Raw genomic sequence first — 23,849 nt, forward strand, 5'->3', positions numbered from 1 at the left:
ACTAACAAAATCCATATTCAACCAAATACTATATTTTGGAATTATTTATAGTTATTTATAAGTTCTGAAGTTACACACTTATCCGAAAAGCTAGGTGCCTAAGTATCATCCAAAATAGATCATCATATTTATCCATCACTATCCAAAATGCTATTGTGTTAGCTATTGTATTGGACTCCACCATACTAGAAAATTTTCCTAACTCGTACCATTCATTGACGCGTGCAACATTCATTCTCCAAGGCTCCAAGGGAGCCGCATAAAATCTCAAAACTCACAAAGCATTATATCGTAGTAAAGTATGTGATTAAAATTCACTAAAAATTAGTATAGACAAATGTATATATATCATTCATATTTGACATACATGATAGTATGTCATCGAATAGTCATCCAAGAAAGTATGTCATAAGTAACACCTTCGAAGAAGGTACTATGTTTCATAACGTTATATGTGATTATAAAGAACATACATAGTATAGTATGTCATGAAAAATATCATAAGCGTCTTGTCATACATAACAAACTACATACCCAAACGCGTATGTAATGTATTATGTAAAATAATTAATGGGCGATAATTAAGAGGATAATTAATTGTTAGATCTTAATTGTTTGTAGTTTATATGGGCTTATAAATAAGAGTAATACTCGTCACACTCGAACTATGACAATCATTTGTTCATAGTCCAATTGTGATATGAACAAAGAATGTTCATAGCTCATAATATGATTAACTCAAAATGATTAACTCTTAATATCATTGTTCATAGTCCAATTGTGGTAACTCTTAATATGATTAACTCAAAACCAAAACTGAAAACTCTAATATAGACTACCGGCCTTTATATAGGCGAAATACCCTGATTACCACAAAACTTGAAAATTTTCAAAAATAGAAAGTTTTGGGATAACCACATATTAAGAAACTACTAATCAAAATATAACTACTACGGGTTGGCCAAATAAAAACGGACTCTCCTATCAAAAGATATAGCAAAAACAAAACTTTCCTAAAACGGCAAAAACGCGTGATTTTGAATGCCTAAACGATGGATTTAAGGGCCGAGAGGGTGGTGCCCGGCAAAGTAGTGGGTTATGATTATTTTGACATTTCGATCAAATATGGGCGTCCATGTCTTTCCGACTTTGTTGCCCGCTTTTGACATAGTTCATTGACATATATGCATTGGCAACATGCTTCGCATCACATATGCCAAGTTCAATGACATATGCATTGGCTAATGCATCATCAATGGTTGTTCACATGAACAATGAGTGTTCATAGGTCATGTTAAGATATGAACAATGAGTGTTCATAGCTCATATTGGGGTTTGAATAGTGATTGTTCATACCCCAAATAGGTATGAACAACCACAAAGATAATCACTTTCATATATCAAGTAGAGGGTCGAGAAAAATACCAAAATGCACAAAGCATGTGCACCCCTTCTAACATATCATAGATTATGTATTAACCTACAAACCAAGCAACCTAGCAACCAAAAATACTTACATTTCACAAATTACGTCTTATTTTTCTCTTGGACAATTTCTCAAGTCTTATTTTCCACAGTTTCTACACATTCTTCCCGGATTGTTTAGGGCTATTTCTCTGGGGATTTCCATCTCTGCTTTCTTCTTCCTCCCTTTTGTTTGAGAAATGTTGGGATTCAAAATCAATATCTGAAATAAAGATTTGGAAGTCAAAATATATATTATATATATATATTTTATCAAATTAAACATTATAATAAATCAAATAACATTAAACACTAAACCTATATCAAATTAAACATTAATATCACAATCATAACTTAACATGAGGTATCAAAGAAAGACTCTTCAACTTCATTATCTTCGTCTCCTTCATTCGAAGCTATATTCAACGTTGAGACATGCTTAGCCATTTCATCCATCTTTTCTATAAAATATGAATAAGCCTCAACACTACTCCCCACATCGTAAGCCACTTGAGAAGCAACCTTGATACAATGAGCCACTCTCAAAAGTTCATGGTTTTCATGGTCGGCCACTAATCCAGTATGAAACTCCGCTCTATACGTGTTTGCCTTTTGCATCCACCGCTTCAAAAGAAAATGCCTTGGAATCTCTTCGATTTCGTAACGCTGAAAAATCTTTAACATGTGACCACAAAGTAACCCCATAAACTGAAAATACTTACATTCACAGTCTCCCTTTAAGGTTCCTCTATTGAAACTCACTTTCCAAACGGACTTCTTCTGCGGGTCTCTGAATTTCACCATGTAGCTTCCGGTTCCATTGTTGACAATCTCGTCCCCATCAATTTTGTACTCCATCTTTGCCTTCTCTAATTGCTCCTTAAATATATTGAATGCATTAATCATATAGACCTTCGCAGCATGCATAAGGAGGAAAGCATCTTTAGCCACAATTCGTGAACTATGCTCAGTGCGGTAATCAGGATCTCTTTCATTCCTAGCAATCAAAGCCAAAGATCTCTCATTACCATGTACAAACTCCATCAGCATAGTGCTCGAATTTACGAATTGGTCGTAACGAGAATTCATCGATTCACTCCTCCCAGTCGTTATGCATACCACCAAAAAATGTGTCACGGAGATAATAAGGAACCCATTTCTCCCGATATTATACATTTCTGTCAACCAAGGATTTGCAGACAACTCATTCTTCTCTATTATTGTACACCATCTTCTTTCAAAACCGGCAATATTATCACGAGGAGAGACCCTAGCAAAAGGCCGGAAGCAATGGTGGGAGAATAGACCCAATTTTGTTTATAGGTTAGAGAATCAACACTCTACTTATTTCAGATTTATTTCTTAAAAATTTAGGAAATGTATGTTGGAGTGGTCTACCCGAGGCCCTCACAAAATGTATCTTTTTTTTCTTTGCTATCTAATACAATTACCCTTTAGCAAAAAAAAAAAAATAATGAGGAGAGAAATAATGTTATTCAGGAGTTACCAGTGTCTCAATTTTAGTAAAGGATAGCTTCTCTTGAAATTTCTGCATAATATGCCAAAGACAGTAACGATGACGAGTATCAGGGAACACTTTTGCAATGGCTGCAGTCATCGCTCTATCCTGGTAAGTGATGATTGCAGTTGGCGCATGACCACCCATGGCTGCAAGCCAGGCCTTAAACAACCATATGAATGTATCTTCTGTCTCATCAAGTAACAGCGAGCAACCAAATAATTGAATCGACTGCATGCTGATTGACTCCAGTAAAAGGGGCAAAAGGCATAGAGTATGCATTCATACGTTATGTGGTATCAAAAGAGACAACATCCCCGAAATACTCATACTGCACTCGAGACCTCCCATCAACCCAGAAAAAGTTTACTGCAGTCCCATTTTGATCTAGATCAATAGCGTAGTAAAACTGGGGATTCTCGGCACTCTTCTGCATAAAATATTTAAGCACGGCAGTTGCATCACCTTCTTTAGGCATCTTTCTAGTCAAACCATAATGATGGTTCCAGCAATCCTTATTTGTAATGCTAACCCAACTTCTTCCCCACTAAAAACAGCTGCAACTTTACCGACAGGTAAACCGTGTTCACCAAAAATCCTAGCTCATACGTAGTAAAGTATGTCATTAAAAACGCTTCACTAAAAATTAGTATAAACAAATAATTGTCTATATCATTATGTTGATGATAGTATGTCATCCGAATAGTCCATAGCCAAGAAAGTATGTCATAGGTAACACCTTACGAAGGTACTATGTAAAAATAACGATGTATGTGATTATAAATAACATACATAGTATAATATGTCATGGAAAATATCATAGCATACCGTCATACATAACAAAGTACATACCCAACGCGGTACGAATGTATTATGTAAAAATAATTGTAAATCTGCTTTTAATTAACATACATAGTATAGTATGTTATGCAAAATTTCATAGAGTACAAAGTACGTGGTCTACTACCCGGTACATAAGAATTAAGGATAGTTTTATAAACAGAAAGTATATCATACTTTATACCAAATATATGCAACTAGAAATGGCATTGTGGAAGCATGCGATATATGCAATGAGATGTCAACGATTGGAGTTTTTACCTTGCGAAAGTATGTCACTTAAAGTAAGTGACATACCGACCAAATCGAGTTTTTGTAAGAAGTGACATAACATATAAGTATGACAGTTATAGTGTCATATCTACTCATGAGCTTATATACGACATTATATGGGATTAATCTTGAATAAGCTATGCACAACACTATATAACAAAGAAAGTTTATATACGACAATGTATAAGCTGTCCAACAAGAGTATGAACATTCATTGTTTATAGTTCGACAAGAGTATGAACATTCATTGTTCATAGTCCAACAAGAGTATGAACATTCACTGTTCATAATTCAATGGTATGAACACTGAATGTTCATAGTCCAACAAGAGTATGAACATTCAGTGTTCATAGTCCACTAAGAGTATGAACACTAAATGTTCATGGGTCAATTTGAGATACCCCCCTATTTGAGCCACTAGGAGTATGAACACTTAAAGTCCACTATGTAGTATGGAGGACAATAGAGTAGCATTGAAGATAAGATAAGAGAGTGAAGATAAGATAAGGGTATAAAATATATTTCGACCAGTTATAAAATTTTGGTAGAGAACAACAAATTCTAAGAACATTCAACTAGTATACTGCATGGCAATGGGGAGTGAGCGGAGTTGCGGGGAGAGAGAGAGTTGGGTGAAGGAGAAAGGGTATTGGGGGCGAAGAAAAAATGAGAGAGAAGTTGAGGACAGAGACAGAAACCAACCAACTTGGTTTTGTCCATCCCCATACCCTTCGCAAGATCGTTAAGCTCCGCTCACTTTCGACAAGCATGAAAAATATCATAACTAAATCAAAATGAAATAGAGATGAACTTACTCTAAGCCTACGATGGTTGGCAATGAAATTTCTAGTGGAGGAGTTGTCAACAATGGGAATTGGTGGCACCGTTACATTTTCTTTTTCGGGGTTTGGTTGCTTGATCCTCCTCGTGTTCGTGGAGGCATGTTTAAAATGACGGTTTAGAACATTGATAGTTAAGGTTTAATGATAATTGTAATCTCCATGAAGTCATTGCTACATATGATATCCCAAACTTTATAAAAATGTTATAAGAGAATGTTTGAAAAACAAAAGTTTGTGCAAAACCGTGATTAAGAAACATTTGTCAGAGATTAAGATGTGTATTGGACTCTGGGTTGCTCGTTCCATTGCCAATTCACTAAATTAATGCAAGTTCAAACAAGTGCCAAAATTAGCTATAAAAATAGGATTCAGAGTACACTGCAGAGCATCATAAACATACTCTGACTTATGTTTACAAGAGAAAAAAAAAAATCTCTTTGCATTTACTGTATGACAGGAATATCCTTGCTAGTTTGCCAGTCATGAATTCTTATTACGAATTAAGATAGCTTGTTTTAGAACCCATCAGTCCCTCGTTCACTTTGTGCTGTAAAGGCAGCTGGTGTTCTTTTGTCACAACACAAGTGATAAAGCTCACCTGAAGCTCGATACGCCTTTGGTTCCTACCTTAAACCGACAAAGCACTTACCATATTCTTGCATTTTAATGTTATTTACAGAGCACTTAACAAAAACTAGTTAATACCATTTCTGACATATTCTAATACATTCGCAATTTATGACGGTATATACACATACACAAAATAGATATTAAAGCCAAAAACCTCGCCAAGACAAGGATAGTTACGAAAGGTCTAAATCCATAACATTTTTTGGAACCCTTTTATACCACTTCACGATCCTTGGTTCTATTATAGTTGCCCAATCCCAAGCTTCTGTCCGTGCAAATGACTCCCACCCTGGAGCAAGTGGCGGAATAGGACTATCATCTTCAAGCACGAGTTTCACAAAATGTGTGCCTCCTCCAATGTGGCCTATTGCCGCTATCTGGACACGAGTTGGATCAGGAGCAGTCCACAAAGGAAAGTATGACATACATTCTTTCTCTCCAATGACGACAAGGACACACTGAAAAGTATTAGCGGCTAAAAATCCCATTGAAAGAAGTTCAAACCATTCTTTGGGGTTCATCGTATATGGAACTGTACATCGTAGATTTGTCTTGATCACATCTTTTCGTTCTTCTCCACCCATCATTGAAGTATAATCTGCCTCATGGGAAATCAACTCTGTCAACATAAGAGCCCTCACAGTAATCCATGCATCACCTCCATTAGACCCTAAGCATCGTGCAATCACGCTAAATCCACAATGTCCATTCGGTTCAACATCTTGCCAATCCACAATGAAGTCTCGTATCAATGGATTTAAGTCATGTAGCCCATCATCCCAATTAGACCCAATTTCAGGTAAATCTACAAACACTTGAATATGAGTTCTTCTTGGCTTTCTTTTGCATGGTACCAACTTCTTGGCTTTACTATTCTTGCTTTCTTGAGTTACAATTTGTTCCTTAACTGTTTGTGCATACTCGAAAGATGAAGGCTCTCTCTTTGTGTCCCTTTTATCTTTACAAGTCTTCACACCAATTTTTATTCCAGGTGGCCTACCCCTCACATTGGTGTTGACCCGAGGCTCTCGCCTGAAAGTTGCCTTTGGATCACCTAGTTCTATACACTTTTTCAGCATAAAACCTTTTGTTCATCTGAGGAGATTTGAAACTTCTTCTTCTAACATTGCAAGCTCGGGCTGAATATCAAAGGACCCATTAGGAAGATCAATCGGAGTGCTACTAAGCTGTCTCCACCTAGGGTGTATCAAAGATAAGGGGATGCTTCCCCTACCAATTAGAACAATTTCACATAACTCATGCGCACAAGGAAGCCCATACATACTCTTGTAAACACAACGACAACGAATTTCATCGTCCCAACTCTAACGGACCTTATTAGCTCTTTTGCTATCAAATCCAATGCATCTCTAGAAATGTACCCTCTAAGTTGCACATATGTGTTTTGTTTGTAACGATGATCCCAGATATTCAAGCTCCTATTAAAAGAACTTTCAATTTATGTCACTTGGTTTGTCAGGAGATTATTAATCAAATTAAAGTTTCGGCAGAAGTTACCATTATTGCTAGAACGCAAATGCCTCTTCAAAGAGGAATGCATACTTTCAATTCGGTTACTGGTCGAAGTACCAAATTGCATATGGAGATCTATCCAAGCCGAGACAAACCTTTCTTTGTACTTCGAAAGCCACTGGTCTTCTATGTATTCCACAACACCATAATGATCTCTGTACTCAAGTTTAAAACAACGTAGGTGTTCCAAGTACTCAACTTCGGTCTTTTTGTTATCTTGTTTGAACATAAACATAAATTGTTCATACTCAACAAATTTCTCAAATGTTTTTGGCCTTTGTCTCGATGTTCCTCGATGTGAACTCGACACAAGAAGTGTGCAGCTTCAGGAAACACTATAGCTATCGCATTCATAAGTGCCAACTCACAATCAGTCGTAATTATCTTTACAGAAGTAGCTTTGTAGTCCAGAATATCACGCAACCTCTTCAAAACCCATAGGTAAGAACCTTCTTTCTCAATCTCCAAATACCCAAAAGCAATACAGAATGTCTTCATCGTGGATGTGAACCCAATAACTTCAAACAATGGCATCTTGAAGACATTTGTCTTGTACATGCAAACCATGACAATGACCTCGGGAAAACACTTTGCCAAATGAATTGATTGGGGATGTGCAAACAACAAATCTCTACATTCACCTGTTACTGGATTATCCCTATGAAACTCTGTGTACCCAAATTCTTCTAAATTTCTTAGAAATTCTTGCATTTGGTTTCTTCCACTCAACCGAACCAACTGATTCTTGTGACGATAATTGTATAAAGTGATTTTGTTTGACAAATTATTGTCATCTCTCTGTTTCAAGAGGGGTAAAATTTCACGCGGTTTAACACCACTCAAAGACAAATCCTGAACAATCAATTTTTTCTTGACTTTTTAACCTTCAGAATTTAATGCCTACGACCTATAAGATGCTCCCCAATAGTATGATTATGAGTTCCACACATAACACTCAGTATCCATCCACCTTCATTTCATAATTCCCCTTTCAACACAAATGGACAGCCACTTTTCTTCGAACTAGATTGCCTATATTCTTTGGTTTTTTTGTTCAATATTTTCGGCTTTACGGATGGTCTAAATTTTCCACTCCTTTCACAACTCAAGAAAACTCTAGGTCTTCACCCAAGTCCCGAATTATCAGACCTTGATATCACAACCACAACTCCAACAGTCATACCAACTGTCGAACACCATCGGATCAACGAGTGACGATCTTCGAAGACTTGCGTAAACCCTTGATCTTAGATACTATTGATGAAAATTGTTTTTTGCTAAGTTATTGATAAAATAAATAAAAAATACAAGCTTTCAAATTACATTATTACCTCAATTGTTGTAAATGATTCGGTCATATCGGGATAGCTAATTTCAACATTGTTGTAAAGTTCATCATCGGAATAATAATTTGATTGCAATAGTGTTAAAGCTGACTCCATGTCACTTTTAACACTAATCAAAGTTATCATTTTGATTTTGGCGGAGAATTTATCTTGAGCGTTGCTTCCAAAGCACATGAGTCCATTCTTAAAGTGAAAATTTGGTGGGAATAACAACAATTTTGTGGGTGACTCAAGACTAACCTAAGAGAACAACAGAGGGAGGGGGAGAAATTTCAGAGAGCATGAGTGGTAGGAGTGTTCGTGGAGTAGTAAGTACGGTGAAGAGCTCGTTTGAATTACAATGGGGTGTGGAGAGAGTTGAGAGTTATTTAAGGCTATAATAGTCATATTAACAAAAAATGGGGTGTGGAGAGAGCAGCACCAGTTTTTTTTGGAATAAATTTGCCGTGTATAGAGAGACAATCGGGGTGTGACGAGTATTACTCATAAGTTAATATTTCATAGAGTACAGAGTACGTGACCTACTACCCGGTATTACATTGTAAAAAGCATGGATATATGTTATAAAAAATGTCATATAGGATGTAGTATATCATACTTTATGGTATATCGTACTCATGTTCTATAAACAAAAAGTATATCATACTTTATGGATGGTACAATAAAACAATTGTTTAAGAGGATAGTATGTCAATAAGAGTTTTATACGTTTGGTAGTAGTATGTCATAAGCGCTACAATCACTGATATATATGACTATATGTCATACTCAAATGTTATGTCACTTTTTATAAGCTATGTCAATAAGAGTTTTATACATTGAGTCTCATAAAGTAGCAATCACAATTAGATATATGTCATACTTTCGAATATTATGTTACTTTTTATAATATATGCTAGTATGAGTTTTATACAGTTGGTAGTATGTCATAAGCGCTACAATCACTGATATATATGATACTATATGTCATACTCAAATGTTATGTGAATCGCTGATAGATATGACACTATATATGTCATACTCGAATTGTATGTCACCTTTTATAATATATTCGTTTGGTAGTATATCATAAGAATCACAGATAGATATAACACTATATTTGTCATACTAGAATGTTATGTTAACATATGACATATTCCTCTGCAAGCGCTCCAACCTTCTGTTATGTTCATAGTCCAATTGTGGTATGAACAAAGAATGTTCATAGCTCATGACTATGAACAATCATTGTTCATAGTCAATTGTGGTATGAACACTCATTGTTCATAGCTCAACACTCATTGTTCATAGCATTGAGTGTTCATAGCTACCGAACTATGAACAATCATTGTTCATAGTCGAATTGTGGTATGAACAAAGAATATTCATAGCTCATGACTATGAACATTGATTGTTCGTAGTACGAACAGTATACAGAAACATACCGGAAAGTAGAATTGTTCATAGTTCGGTAGCTATGAATAATGAGATGTTCATAGTCCCTTTCTCCCCACGCATTACAATCAAGAATTGGTTTCTTAATCTCATTACTGTAATTAGTACTAATCAGGCAAGTCCTCATCATACGAGGAGGAACCGGTAGGTACATTCACAATAATTTTAGATCTTCCGACCTCCTAGGAGTTATGTCATATAATTTTAGGTACTCACTGATAGATATGACACTATATATGTCATACTCGAATGTTATGTGACTTTTTATAATATATATACGTTTGGTAGTATACTACAATCACAGATAGATATGACATTATATTTGTCATACCAGAATGTTATGTTACTGTTTATGGCATATTCCTATTATTCTATTTGAAGAACGAAACGCAGATCCATTTATGAACTGACATATGTCTGCTGATGGTCTTGTCTCATGGTGAGGGACAACCCCAACATCCCAACAATAAGAAACAACAGAATATACAAACAATGCTTGTCAATATAGCGTATAGAATATTGATCTATTTCATTGATTAAACCAAAGAAAATAAGAAAATAACACCATAGATACCGCTACAAAATAATTTAGAAGCCAATCTTGAAATCTTCACCATTGTGCGATATTACAAAAATGCTTACAAAAATCTTGTTAGAAGATTAGTAACAATTGCTCTAAAGCTTAGCAGCATTGTACTCCTCTTTCCTAACGTCAACCATCCGTAATACGGAAAAAGACTCTCCCGTCATCACTATAAAACTTTCCAACATTGAATTTCTCTGAAACCTTCCTCCCAACCTCATCCACGGGAAACGCTATAAGTTCAACAGGAGAAAAATAGTCACTCTAATGGTACAATCTAAGTTTAGTTTACTCCCTACTAGAAAAATTACGTCGGTAAAAATTGTGTCATACATTCCAAATCAGGACACCTACACTTTATGTGCTCCGTAGATCGACACTTGCTACATTGCTTGGTCTTTCGAGATCCTCCTGCTTCATTACCAACTTCCACTACGCCCACCAAACAAACAGCATTACTTTGAACCCCCTGAAAATAACAAACAAGAAACATTTTCTTGCGTTTATAAAAAGAAGATAACGCGCAAAATTATCACTTACATCCAGTATCTCTATTTAACCTGTCATCATCCTCACTCACATCGGCAACTCCTGCAATAAAGACTTTCGACATAGTTAAGCTTTAGCACTTGGACCTGTAAAACAGTGCACCACAAGAAAGATATTGACGAATACAAATCAGAATCAACAAACTTTTGTAACTATTTAATGTTAACAGACAAGTGAAATATGGCAACGGTATAAGAAACTTACCCTCATCGCTTGGATGCAAAAGTGGACATGTGGGCCTTGTGTGCCCAACGATACTACAGTGGCCACACTTCTTTTTTCTTGTCTCATTCTGACCTTTCAATCTACTACGTTTATGCGGCCTACCCTTCGATTTTACGTGTGGTGGATCATTAACAAATGGACGATGGGCGGTTTTAGGTGGGGTGAAAGGCATATCTACCTCGGCGGTGCCTTTAGAAGACGGAATGCCATCCATTGTACCACTTTCTGGTGGAATATAAGGCATTTCAAAGGGAACTTATGGACTGCCTTCAGAAGCTCTAGAAAAAGATGATAACATGGATTTAAAAACTTCACTATTTTTGGCTGTTTGAGAGGCCCACAAACATATCTTCTTGCATTTCCCTATAAGCTCACTATGACGAATAATGGAAGCAGCCTGCGAAGAAAAACTTAGATCGTTATTTGGAATGACAGATTTAGCAACTTGTGTCCATCTCCTTAAAAAACAGCTCTGGGGTATTTCACGAAGGTCCTCGTGTTTGTAAACTGAAATGATATGTCTACATGGAAATCCAAACGACTGAAATAGCCCACATGAACATCTAACATCCTGCTCTAAAAGGTTGTATTCCACACTCATCTTTTTTTGCCTGTTCAGATGACGGCTGATGGTGTATACACGAATATTGTCACCCACATCACGTTTATCTTCTGCAGTGTACATCGATTCCTCCTGTAACTGCTTCATAAAAGTAAGAAAAGCAGCTTCGAGTATAGATGGATTACGCACCGCTTTGCATATTCAATCAAGTGGCTACCAATGAAAGGCTCGTCGTTGCGATCCTTACCTCTTCTTCGTGTTTCTCGGTGATGGATATTTGCAAACTGCCAATTCCATTTTCCCAAATAGCTCAAACAGCCGCATCCGGGCTTAACATGATGTCTTATAACAGAGTTAATAGACTTCGCGAACGCGTTGGTTTATACGCAACCACCAAAGAACTCACCATGAAGATACGATTACGCCTACCTCGCCTCGCTTTTCTTACGTACCTTCATCACCCATGTGTTATGACTAACTTCGTATTTTTCCACTAGCTCTCCACCTTTCTTGAACTCTCCCGAGAACATTTCATAAACATAATAGAAAGTGAACTCGCTGTTTGCAAATCGGGGATTTTGACATTGGTGATGCAATTTTTCAATACGTGCCAAGAGCACGGCCCGATTATTCACGAACGGAAGAATAGATTTCAAAGCTTTACGAATCATTTCGCGTCACCATCGGTAATGATCGATTTAGGGTGTTCACCACACATTCGTCAATAAATGATTTCAATACCCCATTATAAGTGTCGTCGCACTCACTTATGATCAAAGCAAAACCAAAAACTATAGCCTGTAGGTGGTTGTTAATTCCAGCAAACACAACGATCGGCATCTCGTACTGATTGCTCTTGTACGTTGAATCAAACAACAACACATCACCAAAGCTACAGTAATCTAGGCGGGAGGTGGAATCCGCCCAAAACAGCCCAAACTAACGCCCACTCGCATTTTAACTCATAGTTGTAATGAAATAAAGGATCTAACTTCACCTTGTCCTCTAAGTTGGCAAGCGGTGTGTTGGCGTCGCCATCAATCTGGCGACTTCTCCTCTCTTTTCCCATTTTGTTATACAAGTCTTTTTTTCATAAAACCGGCATTAAGAAAACCTCGGCTATATGTGCATAGTGACCCATCACTTGGCATTTACTTAACACCGACATCATTTAGGCGCGTAGCAAATTCAATACTTCTCGACTCACATTTCTATGTGACCAGAAGAAACATTGAACTTCGGATCTTGTACAAGTGGATGTGTGTGTTCCCCAATAAACTCTTTTCCGCAGTCAAAACTTTGCTTGAATAAAAACAACAACAATGCAGGGCTTTACAATTGAACCTAGTGGCTGTCATGCGGGTGTTCTTTTAGGTGTCATCGATTGGAGTTTATCTGCATATCGTTGACCTTGGGATGAACACACAAATCTCCGCTTAATAGCAACTCCATTTGGATGAATTCTATAAACATCCTACGAACACCGGCCCAACCGATTTGGCATACTCATTATAAATAGTGTAGGCCTCGTCCGAGGTCTTGAACGTATAGATAAAAATGTTGCTTTGTCTTCTATATAAGCCCTATATGTATCGATTCTTCAAAGATCGCTATCACTTCTTGTCAATATTTTCATTCTCCATCGTGGAAACAGATTGATTCCACATCCGGATAATCACTTTCATCATACCCAAAACTTTGAAACATAGACTTCTAAGAAACTCTTCGTCATCATCGAGCCTTATTCGATTAGGTCATAGGGCCTACCTAAATAAATAAAACTTTTTTTTAGTACAAACGACCTAAATAAGAAAAATTCTAATGTACCTTAAAGAGAAGAGGAAAGATTAAATCGACTTCAGTGATTGGATGATAAACTAACCTCAATGTTCGAACGTATTCAAGCCGTGTAGTGTTGTTGGTTGCTATCACTCTTTTTTGCTCTACTTTCTTACTGTAAACTTTAGAGAGTGAAAGAAGTAAATGATTGACCATGAATTTAAGAAAAGGTGAAAGGGGTGAGAAGATTTGGGCGCGCAATCTAATTGAAAAGAATAGAAAATACGATAAATTAGGGATGAATGAAAATATGTGAAATGCCAACGCTACCCTTAAGTGGGCACTTCGGCTACCGGTTACGGGTTGGAAAATATGTGGTCAGGAATTGTACGTAGCCATACATCACGCGCATTGAAGACATGCTCTTTATTTATAGTGTGTTAAAGGAATTTAGAATGTGTTATTATTATCTAAACATCTTGAAAAGAGGCGGCATACAAGCTAGTCGAGCTGGACTTGGACTTACTACTAGAGGCTTTGGCGAGCTAGCCATGAGAACCAACTACTTTTTTCCCAGTCATTTTTATAGCCGTCTAAGCCTATGGGATGTCCTTCCAGGTTTATTAACCAATGAAACAATAACACGTGTCGACGCAGCTAGTGAGAGCCGACTGAGCCCCACGCTGTCTTTCTCGAAATTTTTATCCAATTCAATTCTTTCTGTGTTCTTACCTTCTGTATGCCTCTGAATATGTATTCTTTCTATGTCTCTGTTCTCTCTCATAATTCCAAACGAAAGTTTACACTAAAGAATCAAGGGAGAGAGAAAGAAAATGACGGGTTTAGCTAAGTGTGGTTTTCTTGCTCTTTGACTCTTTCTAGGACTTTGTTGAAGAAGAAGAAGAAGAAACAAGGTGAGACTTTAAAACTTCGGTCCTTTATTTTTCGATTGCCCACTGCTTATTGTTTAATTTGCTATCATGATATGTTATAAAATGGGTGTAGAACGTTTACGGTTGATGGTTTTAAGAATCGGGACTGTTTAGTTTGTTGAGATTTGAGATTTTTGTGCATAATTGTTATATGGGTAAACTCCATTGTATGTGATGATTATTCTAGCTGTTGGTTGATTCGGGGAAAATATTAAGATTTATTATTATTTTTTAAATAATCATGAAATATTTTGATGACTGAGGTACAACAAATTTTGATCCAGGTCACAGACTCACAGTACTTGGTTAAATTTCAAATTTCAAATTCCAATTCCCATCCATATATCATGTTAATCTGAATATAACTATTATTTAAGTATTGACAACCATGACAACTTAAAAAGTTTCTCATAGTTTTTTGTATTCATACATTTGATTGATTCATATTATTTGTATATCATGCATTTGTTGTTCTTGATTTAGGCCAAATGATTTTTTGTTTTTCCGGTGCCTATCAAAATTACATATCTGATATTTGCTAATTGATATTAACGTCCAAGTATGTGTTGGTGTTGAGTCAAGTGAACAAGATGACACTATTAATGAATATTCACTAGTAGCATTTGTGTTGAGTTTGAGCAATGGTTGAGCATTTGTGTTGAGTTTGAGCAATGAATATTCTTTATCTTATTCAGTGCACTTCTTTTGCAGCCCTGCAGGTTGCCTTCCATTTGGAGAATGAATTTTACAATATTATAGGTGTTTTTTTTAAGCTTCACTATTATTTTCTTTTCCTATTATACAACATTATACTTTATATACCGTCCTATCCCATATTGATCTATGATTGCTATGTGTAATAGAAACTATTCTCTTACAAACTTGTGTAACCTAATATTTTATTTTTGATATACCTTTAATACAGCGAAAAAATCTACTCTCTCAAACTTATCTAGATTTACAGTATTTGACATTCTCTTAGTAAAGTTTGCCTTGCCAAAATCAGTGACAACGTTTTGAAAACATTGTTTTTTCATCTGTCAAAATTTTGAGCGAAAAGATATCCTGTTCTACAGGTCACACCAATCCAGAAAAGCCAACACAATGGTGTACCTTGACCAATCTATTGATTTAAGTTTTAAATTTTAAAATGATAATAGTCATAAATCTAGATTGGCTTAGGCGTCGGGAATATGCTATTTTGTATTTAACATCAAGGGGTAACCTCCGTATTCACCTAGCAAAAAATTGAATCCTTTGGAAGTTTACTCCTAATCATATGAATGTTTTCAAGAAAAAAATATCAGTGGGAGGTACGTGCAATAGGTGCTACATTTCGTCATACACATGCCAATTTCCTCTTTCAAATACCTATTAGTCTAATTTTTGTTGCAAATTTTGTTTCCTCCTTTTAGCACTAGGAAGTTGGTACCATAATACCACACCTGTCTTGCTAATCTCAATGACTTGAGATTCAAACTTGAGTCCTTGAATATTTAGCACATAGTTCAATTTTATTAATGTTTAAGCTTTGTATTCTTTCTGCTATTGTTTACTAATATTACCCCCATCCCTTCCAGAAAACTCCATTAAATATGATAACATAAAGGCATGAGAACCGAACATACACTATAACATCTATTATTGTACAAGCCAAATATCAGCTTAAACTATGAATTCAACACACTCCATTGATGTGGACAATCAATTTTACTCATTGGGCTGATTGTTGTTTACAACTTTCCCTGATATTCTATAGCTAGGTGGTGGTGTTATTGATGAAGCAAGTGGAGTCAATGCCAAACCAGCTTTATCAGAGGTGAGGAGAGGACTTGGTGGGACATTCAGCTGAAAATGAGTTTATGATTTGTTGGGGCCTTGGAGGTAGGTCTTTTGGCTTTTAGATTGAGTTTCAACTGTGATTTCGTGTAATTAATTTAAATTTCCTAATTACCTAGCTAGATACGACTCAATCGGAGTTCAATATTAGAGATCTTGATATATGTAGCTAATACTCTCTGTTGGCGTACAAAAAATCATGTCTCTTTAAGACTGTATTAATTTGATGCCCAAATGTTTTTGGAGGAAGAACAGAGGGAAAACATATGTTTTATGCCCAGATTCAATTATACTGCTTTTACTATTGGTTTCCATTTTTTTTTTGTTCTATCATTTTAATGTCGATATATTTTACATCTCGAAGTCAATGTTAGTTGTTACTGAATCTTTGATTTAAATAGTGACATACTGCTTACTTCCATTAGACCATGCTCCAATCTTAACTGTTTCAATTAGTTTACTGACCAAGCAACGCTTCATGTCAAAGGATCAACTTTCTCTACTCTCTAAATTGTAACGTTTCAATGTTTTTTGAATTGCTTATTTCTTATGCTTTAGTGTACACATTACAAAAACATGCACAGATTGATCTTTTAAAATTTTGAATGCAGTGTTCAAATCTAATGGAATGCGTTGATCAATCTGTTTTGTGAATAATGCAATGACCGTTTTCTCACCTTCACTTTGTCGATTTTTTTTTCCGTACTCAAGTATGTACTTCAACAGTACTCTTTCATTATTTTTCTTCAAAGTGTGCGTGTGTTTTTAATTAATACTATTTGTTGGTGGAGTTTGTTCATTGGGGTTTGTCATAGGCGTTCTTTCTTAAATGTGGGGTAGAATTAGATGAAATTGTTGAATTTCTCTATGAACCACAAGAATGTGACGCCCCCTTCCCATTTATTTTTTGAAATTTTTCTTAAACTACAAAGAATTCTCCTATATAAACTCTTTTATTAGGTTTCCCTGTCCAAGGAATGTTAATTCCATTTGATGACTTAATGGTTGAAATGTGTAACTAAACATTCCGTTATTTTGATGAGTTTATGATGTGTCTACTGTACTTAATATAGTAAAGATCATGCTGGAATTGAAACTTCTAACCCCATTTTTCGTTCGAACTACTTTATAGATGATCATTGTTTGATCAATCAAATTTTGCATGTAGTTTTTTATTGAGGGTTGGTTATGACTTTTATGATATTGTTGTTTGTTTGAATAATAAGGGTAGTTTCCAATGAAATTGACTTGGCATTGAACTAAGACCACGTAGCTGGCGAACTAAAAATGACATGTTTATCATGTAAAGTTCAATATATCCTATTTGTTACTGTTGAAGCTCATTATGTATTGAGTGATATCTATTCTACTATATAATGCAAAAGTCCCGGGATTTACTGGACGAAATCTATACTAATTATCGTTAAACTGAATGGCGTGGTTCAGAGCACCTCTCCTCTTTACTCATGTGGTAAAGACTAAAGACAAAGCTTGAATAATGTTTGATAGAGTGTTCATAGGCCACACAAGTGAAAGTTAATGGTTAGCGAGGATTTTAAGTTTGCGTACACACTTGACTTATTTAGAGCAATGGTTCTCTTCTTAAGGATAGTTTTAAAAAAGAGAGTTAATATATGCAAATCATTTTTCACCCAGATCATCTTCGTCTTTGCAGTTTAACATGCCCATATATTTGTATCTAGAGTTATTTTAGGGGTTTGACGCAATCTTCATATTGTTGTTAAGGAGTCTTAGTAATTGTGTATTTTTAGGAGAAAGTCCTGCTAGTAGTGGAGAGTCTGTAGTTATAAATAAAGAGCCTATAACTTAGTATTTAATTTTTCACCTTTGCAGTTTTCATTGTTGTTTTATCATCTTTTTTAGTACTTGATTTATGTCAAGCACTGGTGGTGATGTGTCGCTTCAGTAGTATAATGACTTATTGACTTGTGCAAGTTGACGACCCACACAATTGTGTTGCCTTCTGATGGTGGTTGTTGACTTGTTGTATCTGATATAAGTTTTTCTTGTTCTAAAAGTTCATTAGAGATGCAATTTATATAGGACTAACCCAAACCCAGTGCACAAGGCTCTACTCTCTAGCCAGTGCAAGGCGTTAGGAGGATAAGAGCAGTGATCTTATATAGGATAGCGATAGCCAGTAAAAGTTAACACCAGCTGCAGGAGGCTGTTTTCAGACTCAAGCCCATGATTTCCAAGTCACGTACAATTGCACCAAGACCAGCGCGCCCTTAATTAAGATGATTAAATGCAGGTTATATACTTATATTCTCCAGTCACCTTATTGCATGTGTAGAGTTGAGCCTTTGAGAATTGAAGTGATGTTTCTTTCCTACACATCTCTAATACATCTCAAGGTGTAAAGGACATTCCACCAGTCACGTGATGTGCACAAGACTCACATGCAACGACTCCTTCAATATAACCCGACCCAGACATACGGGTACTCCTCACACTCGCTATATCAGAAGACTCACATACTCAGCAGCCCCAGCGACTCATCACTCGACCCTACCTCGTGACGTCATCACATGCTACTGTCATCATTGTTAACTTTATCCTTAAGCCTCTTTCCCACTGTAATACATGTACCATTATAGCCATCTACTATCATTACGGAAGACACTATCATTACACCCTATGCCAACTCAGATAAATCTAAATGCCTACAGCTACTATCCGTGTGCCCCTCATAGACACATGTCATTAATCTCGATTGCATATCTGTACTCATCAGCACACGTGTTGCATCCGATGCACACTCCTAATGCCTATAAAAACCACCCTCAAGAAGTACGTGTGACTTGATTCCAGTCTGGTCGATTAATCCTAACCTGAGTTACTAACTCTCAACCCATTATTATTTCTCAATATACAGACTGGATACGTAGGCATCTTCATCAACATGAAGATCAGCCATTGACAACAAGCAAAACCACCCCCTTCTCATTATCGTAGCTTAAGAGTTAAGTCTTAACTTAGTGTAAATTTAGATATTTACATTTGGCGCTGTCTGTGGTTGATTCCTTGAGAATCCGACAAGTCACTCAACTTTACCCCAGCAATCAACTTCTTTCCTCCACTTTCTTGATGGAAGTTGACCCACCTCCCCCCACCACCGCTGAACTTGCAGATCAGCTACGGTCGCTACTGGAACAATACGATGCCTTTAAGGCTACTCACCCTGATCCACCTGCAACTAGTTCTGAAGCAGGCCATTAGGTTGAAGCTGCCACCTTAGCTGCTGCTCCACGTCTCCCTACCATCACTGACCTGCATGGAAGTAAAGATATGTCCCAGGCTGTTCTGCACACCCTCTAAAAATTCGATGATTCACCCCTCACTAAAGACATTCAAGAGACTGTTGCCCCTCTACACTTCCAGCAACCCAAGTTCACGATGTACGATGGTTCCATTTGTCCTTTTGAGCATATCAAAAGCTTTCTCCAGCATCTGACGATGTACACTCACCTAGATGGGTTATTGTGCCGCCTCTTCCCATCCACCTTTAAAGGTCCAGCTCTTAAATGGTTCTTCGACCTACCTGCCACCTCCATTGCTAACTTCTCTTCCTTTAAAACCCTTTTTGCCCATGAATTCTATCATAATCGTGCCAAACAACCCACAATAGCCACCATCTTCAAAACCCATAAGCAACTTTCTGAACCACTCGAGTCTTACCTCCGACACTTAAAGAAAGCTGTTTTGTCACTCGACCACACTCTGCCCCCCGAGTCGGTCATCATCATCGCCTTCAGAAATGGCCGGACCCCCACTTCTCCACTTAGTTGTTCTTTGCTGTGAGGCGACTTAACCACTTTGAGTGATCTCTATAAAAAGGTGGACAAGTACATCAAGGAAGAGAGTGGCCTCGCCGCACTCGCAAAACGAACCGAGCATGTTGATGCTACATCAGATCATAAACCCCGACCCAAGCGCCCCTGGGACCCTGACAGTGATCTTTATACCAGTCCGCCCCCACGCTCTTCACTAGTTCCTCGCGTGTACACACCTCTTAATCAACCTTTGTCCTACATCTACAATCGCTTCAAGAACACTAACTGGTTTAAACCCGACGACCCATTCAAGAAATTCCACGATATTCGGTCCCATCCCACCGACCACAGCACCTGATTTAAATAATCTCAAGCCCTTCTGTGCCATTTGGCTCAGTTTATAAGACAAATGTAATATATATATAAAACACAAGATGCTGTACTGGCCAAACATGGATGTCTTGGGGTTACCTTTTTCCTTGCAGCCATTAATGTTTTGGGTAGCTGCTACTGTCTGTTGTTTCTGCATATTTGTTTTCCTCGAATTGATAAGTTTCTTTCTTTCTTTCTTTTAATATAACTATTATTATTATCATTATTATGAGTAGCTAATTCCCCATGTTAAGCAATTTCTTCGAGGATAAATGAATCCAGAAAACCTACACTCATGACTCATCTCTCACTGGAGTAGATGAAGACATGAAAACTTTGAAAGATCTCCTCATCTAGAATGTATGCATTGTTAGAATGTCCTTGACCCAGGCACTAGATTTATTTTGAGTTTCAGAAAGTAATCTTGCTTTTAGTTTCTTGGTGAAGCCTTCAAAATTTGATTCCCCATGTACCCTTTTTTAGCCCTTGGGTAGCAGAAATTTGGACATCATTTCAGGTTCTTGATCAGATCTTTCAAGAGTTATTTGTTTATAGTATATTACTAAAGGACTAATCAGAGTTGGAATAGTTGAATAAAAGCATGAACTCATGGTGCTTCTTGAAATGGAAGCTAACATTTTGACTATGGACAGGTAAGCGTTATGTTTTCAACTTTGGAGAAGATTGCACAAACGGATCCAAAATATGCTGATACTGTGCTTTCAGAAAACTATGCGGCCTTCCAGAACAGGTAGTAAACGAAGTTAGCTTTTGCTTTTCTTTCTTAGCAAGAAAGTTTTACATGAATGAAGAAAAAGACCAGAAAAAGAAACTGAGGGGAGTACGGGGACGTGCAGCACCCTAAGTAGATTTAGGTAAGAAATCTATAGGTTGTTGAGGTTGATCTATAATACTTTTAGAAAAGTAGTGTCTGCTTTTAATTCTGATTCCTGCATCCAACGAGCACTGATTTGAAGTTATTGCATGCAGCCTGTATGCCTAGCAAATGTTGTGCCCACACTAGCAAAGTTCTATCACCAGGCAAGCAAATCGTATGAACAAGCATGTACTTGCCATATCAATATGATCATATACTTTGTAAGTGTGATCTCTGGCTTTCTTTATATGTGAGATTTTGCGTCTGTGTTATTTTGAGCTTCCAGGAAGCTTGCTTTGATTGCCTGGATATTCTTTTGTGTGTATGAATTTTAAACTGGAAATTTTCAGCAATTCGAAAAGCTCTTCCAGTTTGGTCGAAAAATTGAGGACTTGATGTACACAATCACACCAGAGGAGGTTTGTTTGTTTATTTCTCATGATGATATATTTTTGTTTCCTTCCTGAACTTACTTCAATATGCTATTGCTAATGTGGATCCCATCATTATTTATTGTGACTTTATTCTCCATAATCAATGGGCACTATAGTGGCAAACATGTTTTTTTTAGGTGTATTTTCTGTCTTGATTCATTCCAAACAGTGGTGGTCGTATTTTAGTAAAACATTGATGTGGCTTAGGAAACTAGTGAATAACCTAGTAAATCTAGAATCTAATAGAAGTAACTTTCCATGTTCATGCATCAATATCTCCCGCTTGAAAAAAACTCGTCCTTGAGTTTGGAGTTATGAAAATCCGCCAATGCGAAAAAGCTTTACATAATCATATACATCCAAAAAGTTCCTATATTTATATATATCACCAAGGAACTAGAGGCTTCTGCAGACCTGGGTCGTTTAGCATTACCTCATTGCTTCAGGATCTAAGGAGTAATCCTCTTGTTTGGCTACTGTATTTTGAGTGTGCAATCTGTCAGACTTAAGTTGGCCCACCTCCGTTTGCCCAGTGAAACTCTGAGCCTATCACTCATGTTGAAACTTTTTTTTTTTTTTGTTTTTACTGACTGGCTTACTGTTTCTTTAATGCTCTTTAGATCCCTTTCCAGCTTGGACTATCCAAAATGGACCTGAGGAAGATGATAAAATCCAGTTTGTCTGGGGTAAGTCGGAGAAAATATGCTTCAGAGCCTCTTGTCACATCCTGAATTTGCATCCATTGAGTTTTATGGCTTTCATGTTACAGGTTGATAAGTTTATCAGTGCTATGTATAGAAAATTACAAAAGAATCCAACTTCGGATGAGTTGCTACCATCTTTATGGGATAAATGCATGGTACGATTATCTACTTCCTCTCTTGTGTATGAGGATGTATTGATTCGTGTTTTAAATGTATTATTCTGCTTAGTCGTTGTGTTCTTCCATGTCGAATACGAGCTGTTTTTTTTCCTGGTTTCTAGGGTACATTGTAATACTGTTGACGACCATGGTTTAGGGATTTGCTATATAGAGTGGCTTAATCTAACATGCAGGATGTAAGGAAATCATATCTATAACTGACTTTTCTATATATTGCAGAAGGAGTTTCTAGATAAGTATGAAAGCTTTGCGCAACTGGTTGCCAAGATATACCCAAACGAAACTGTACCGTCTGTAGCAGGAATGAGAGAGCATCTTGCTTCCTTGTAAATAAGTTGAGAACCTTGTGGTTTGTAAAATATTGGAATAGCCTTTTCCCAAGTTTAGGGGTTATGTAAATTCTCCATGTTCATGTAATTCACAGTACATACAATGAATACAGAGTGTGTAAACCAAGTATAGAGGACTTAATTTGTGTTTTTCTTCATGGGTTAACGAGTATTACCCCCCACTAGATGAGCCAATTATGGGGGCTAATACTCGTTTTTCTTTATTATTTGACATCGTTCTCTGTTGAACAATATTATTGCAAGAGATAAAGGAGCAAAAGAAAGTTGCTGATTGTGTTTTTCAATTTTTCCACTAGGTTTGTTTTAAAACTGCAGAAGACGGGTGAAAAAGAAGGTGCAATTTTTTGTAATCTCTGAGGCACGAGACTTGGACGTGGATTCTGTCAACGAATTATCACCGTACTAAAATGAAGCCTTTTCAAAATGCGAAGTAATCCCAAAACTAATTTCTGTCAAATAACTACAACAGCAGCTGTATGGCCAAAATTGCAATACCATATTACCTTGAGCTGTAGTTCAATTCACTGACGTACTTGGCTTGGGGGCAGCGCTAATGTAATGTTGCAAGTAACAGTCGGCAGAAATTGCATTGCGCGTCCTCTTTTCCCTCGACAAAAGTTATTTGGTTTAAATGGTCTGATACTCTGATCACTCATTCGTGACTGATTTTGCTAAAATGTTCACACCTCTTAACATTTCCCTTTGCCTGTATAGCATATTTGTTGGATGTGAATAAAGAAAACAATAAAGAGACAGGGTCAGCAGTAACAGGGAACAACCAAGTCG

At 36.9% G+C, this 23,849-nt stretch overlaps 1 protein-coding gene across 13 annotated transcripts; it reads left to right on the forward strand.

The window, feature by feature from the left end:
• Positions 1-14,036: 14,036 nt before the first annotated feature.
• LOC147514451 (exocyst complex component SEC3A-like) lies at positions 14,037-23,192 on the forward strand. Of its 13 annotated transcripts, none has more exons than XM_086583214.1 (9): positions 14,037-14,493; positions 15,223-15,270; positions 16,271-16,395; positions 21,173-21,270; positions 21,510-21,617; positions 21,747-21,815; positions 22,451-22,516; positions 22,600-22,689; positions 22,936-23,192. In XM_086583214.1, exons 5-9 carry the CDS (start codon positions 21,603-21,605, stop codon positions 23,041-23,043), a joined length of 348 nt encoding a protein of 115 aa, XP_086439340.1. In that variant the 5' UTR covers positions 14,037-14,493; positions 15,223-15,270; positions 16,271-16,395; positions 21,173-21,270; positions 21,510-21,602; the 3' UTR covers positions 23,044-23,192. The 13 variants fall into 13 exon arrangements, with proteins under 13 accessions (XP_086439340.1, XP_086439305.1, XP_086439338.1 ...); XM_086583179.1 differs by having other exon boundaries at positions 14,110-14,493; positions 21,173-21,394; positions 22,933-23,192; XM_086583212.1 differs by having other exon boundaries at positions 14,110-14,493; positions 21,173-21,394.
• Positions 23,193-23,849: the final 657 nt, after the last annotated feature.

Source organism: Coptis chinensis, chromosome 2 (assembly GCF_015680905.1).
Source record: "Coptis chinensis isolate HL-2020 chromosome 2, ASM1568090v1, whole genome shotgun sequence".
Taxonomy (NCBI): Eukaryota; Viridiplantae; Streptophyta; class Magnoliopsida; order Ranunculales; family Ranunculaceae; genus Coptis; species Coptis chinensis.

Bases quoted from the DNA above. Each gene is read 5' to 3' on its own strand.
- LOC147514451 (XM_086583179.1), top strand. The intron at 22,517-22,599 runs GTAAGTCGGAGA...TTCATGTTACAG, and splicing joins TAAAATCCAGTTTGTCTGGG to GTTGATAAGTTTATCAGTGC. The intron at 22,690-22,932 runs GTACGATTATCT...TATATATTGCAG, and splicing joins CTTTATGGGATAAATGCATG to AAGGAGTTTCTAGATAAGTA.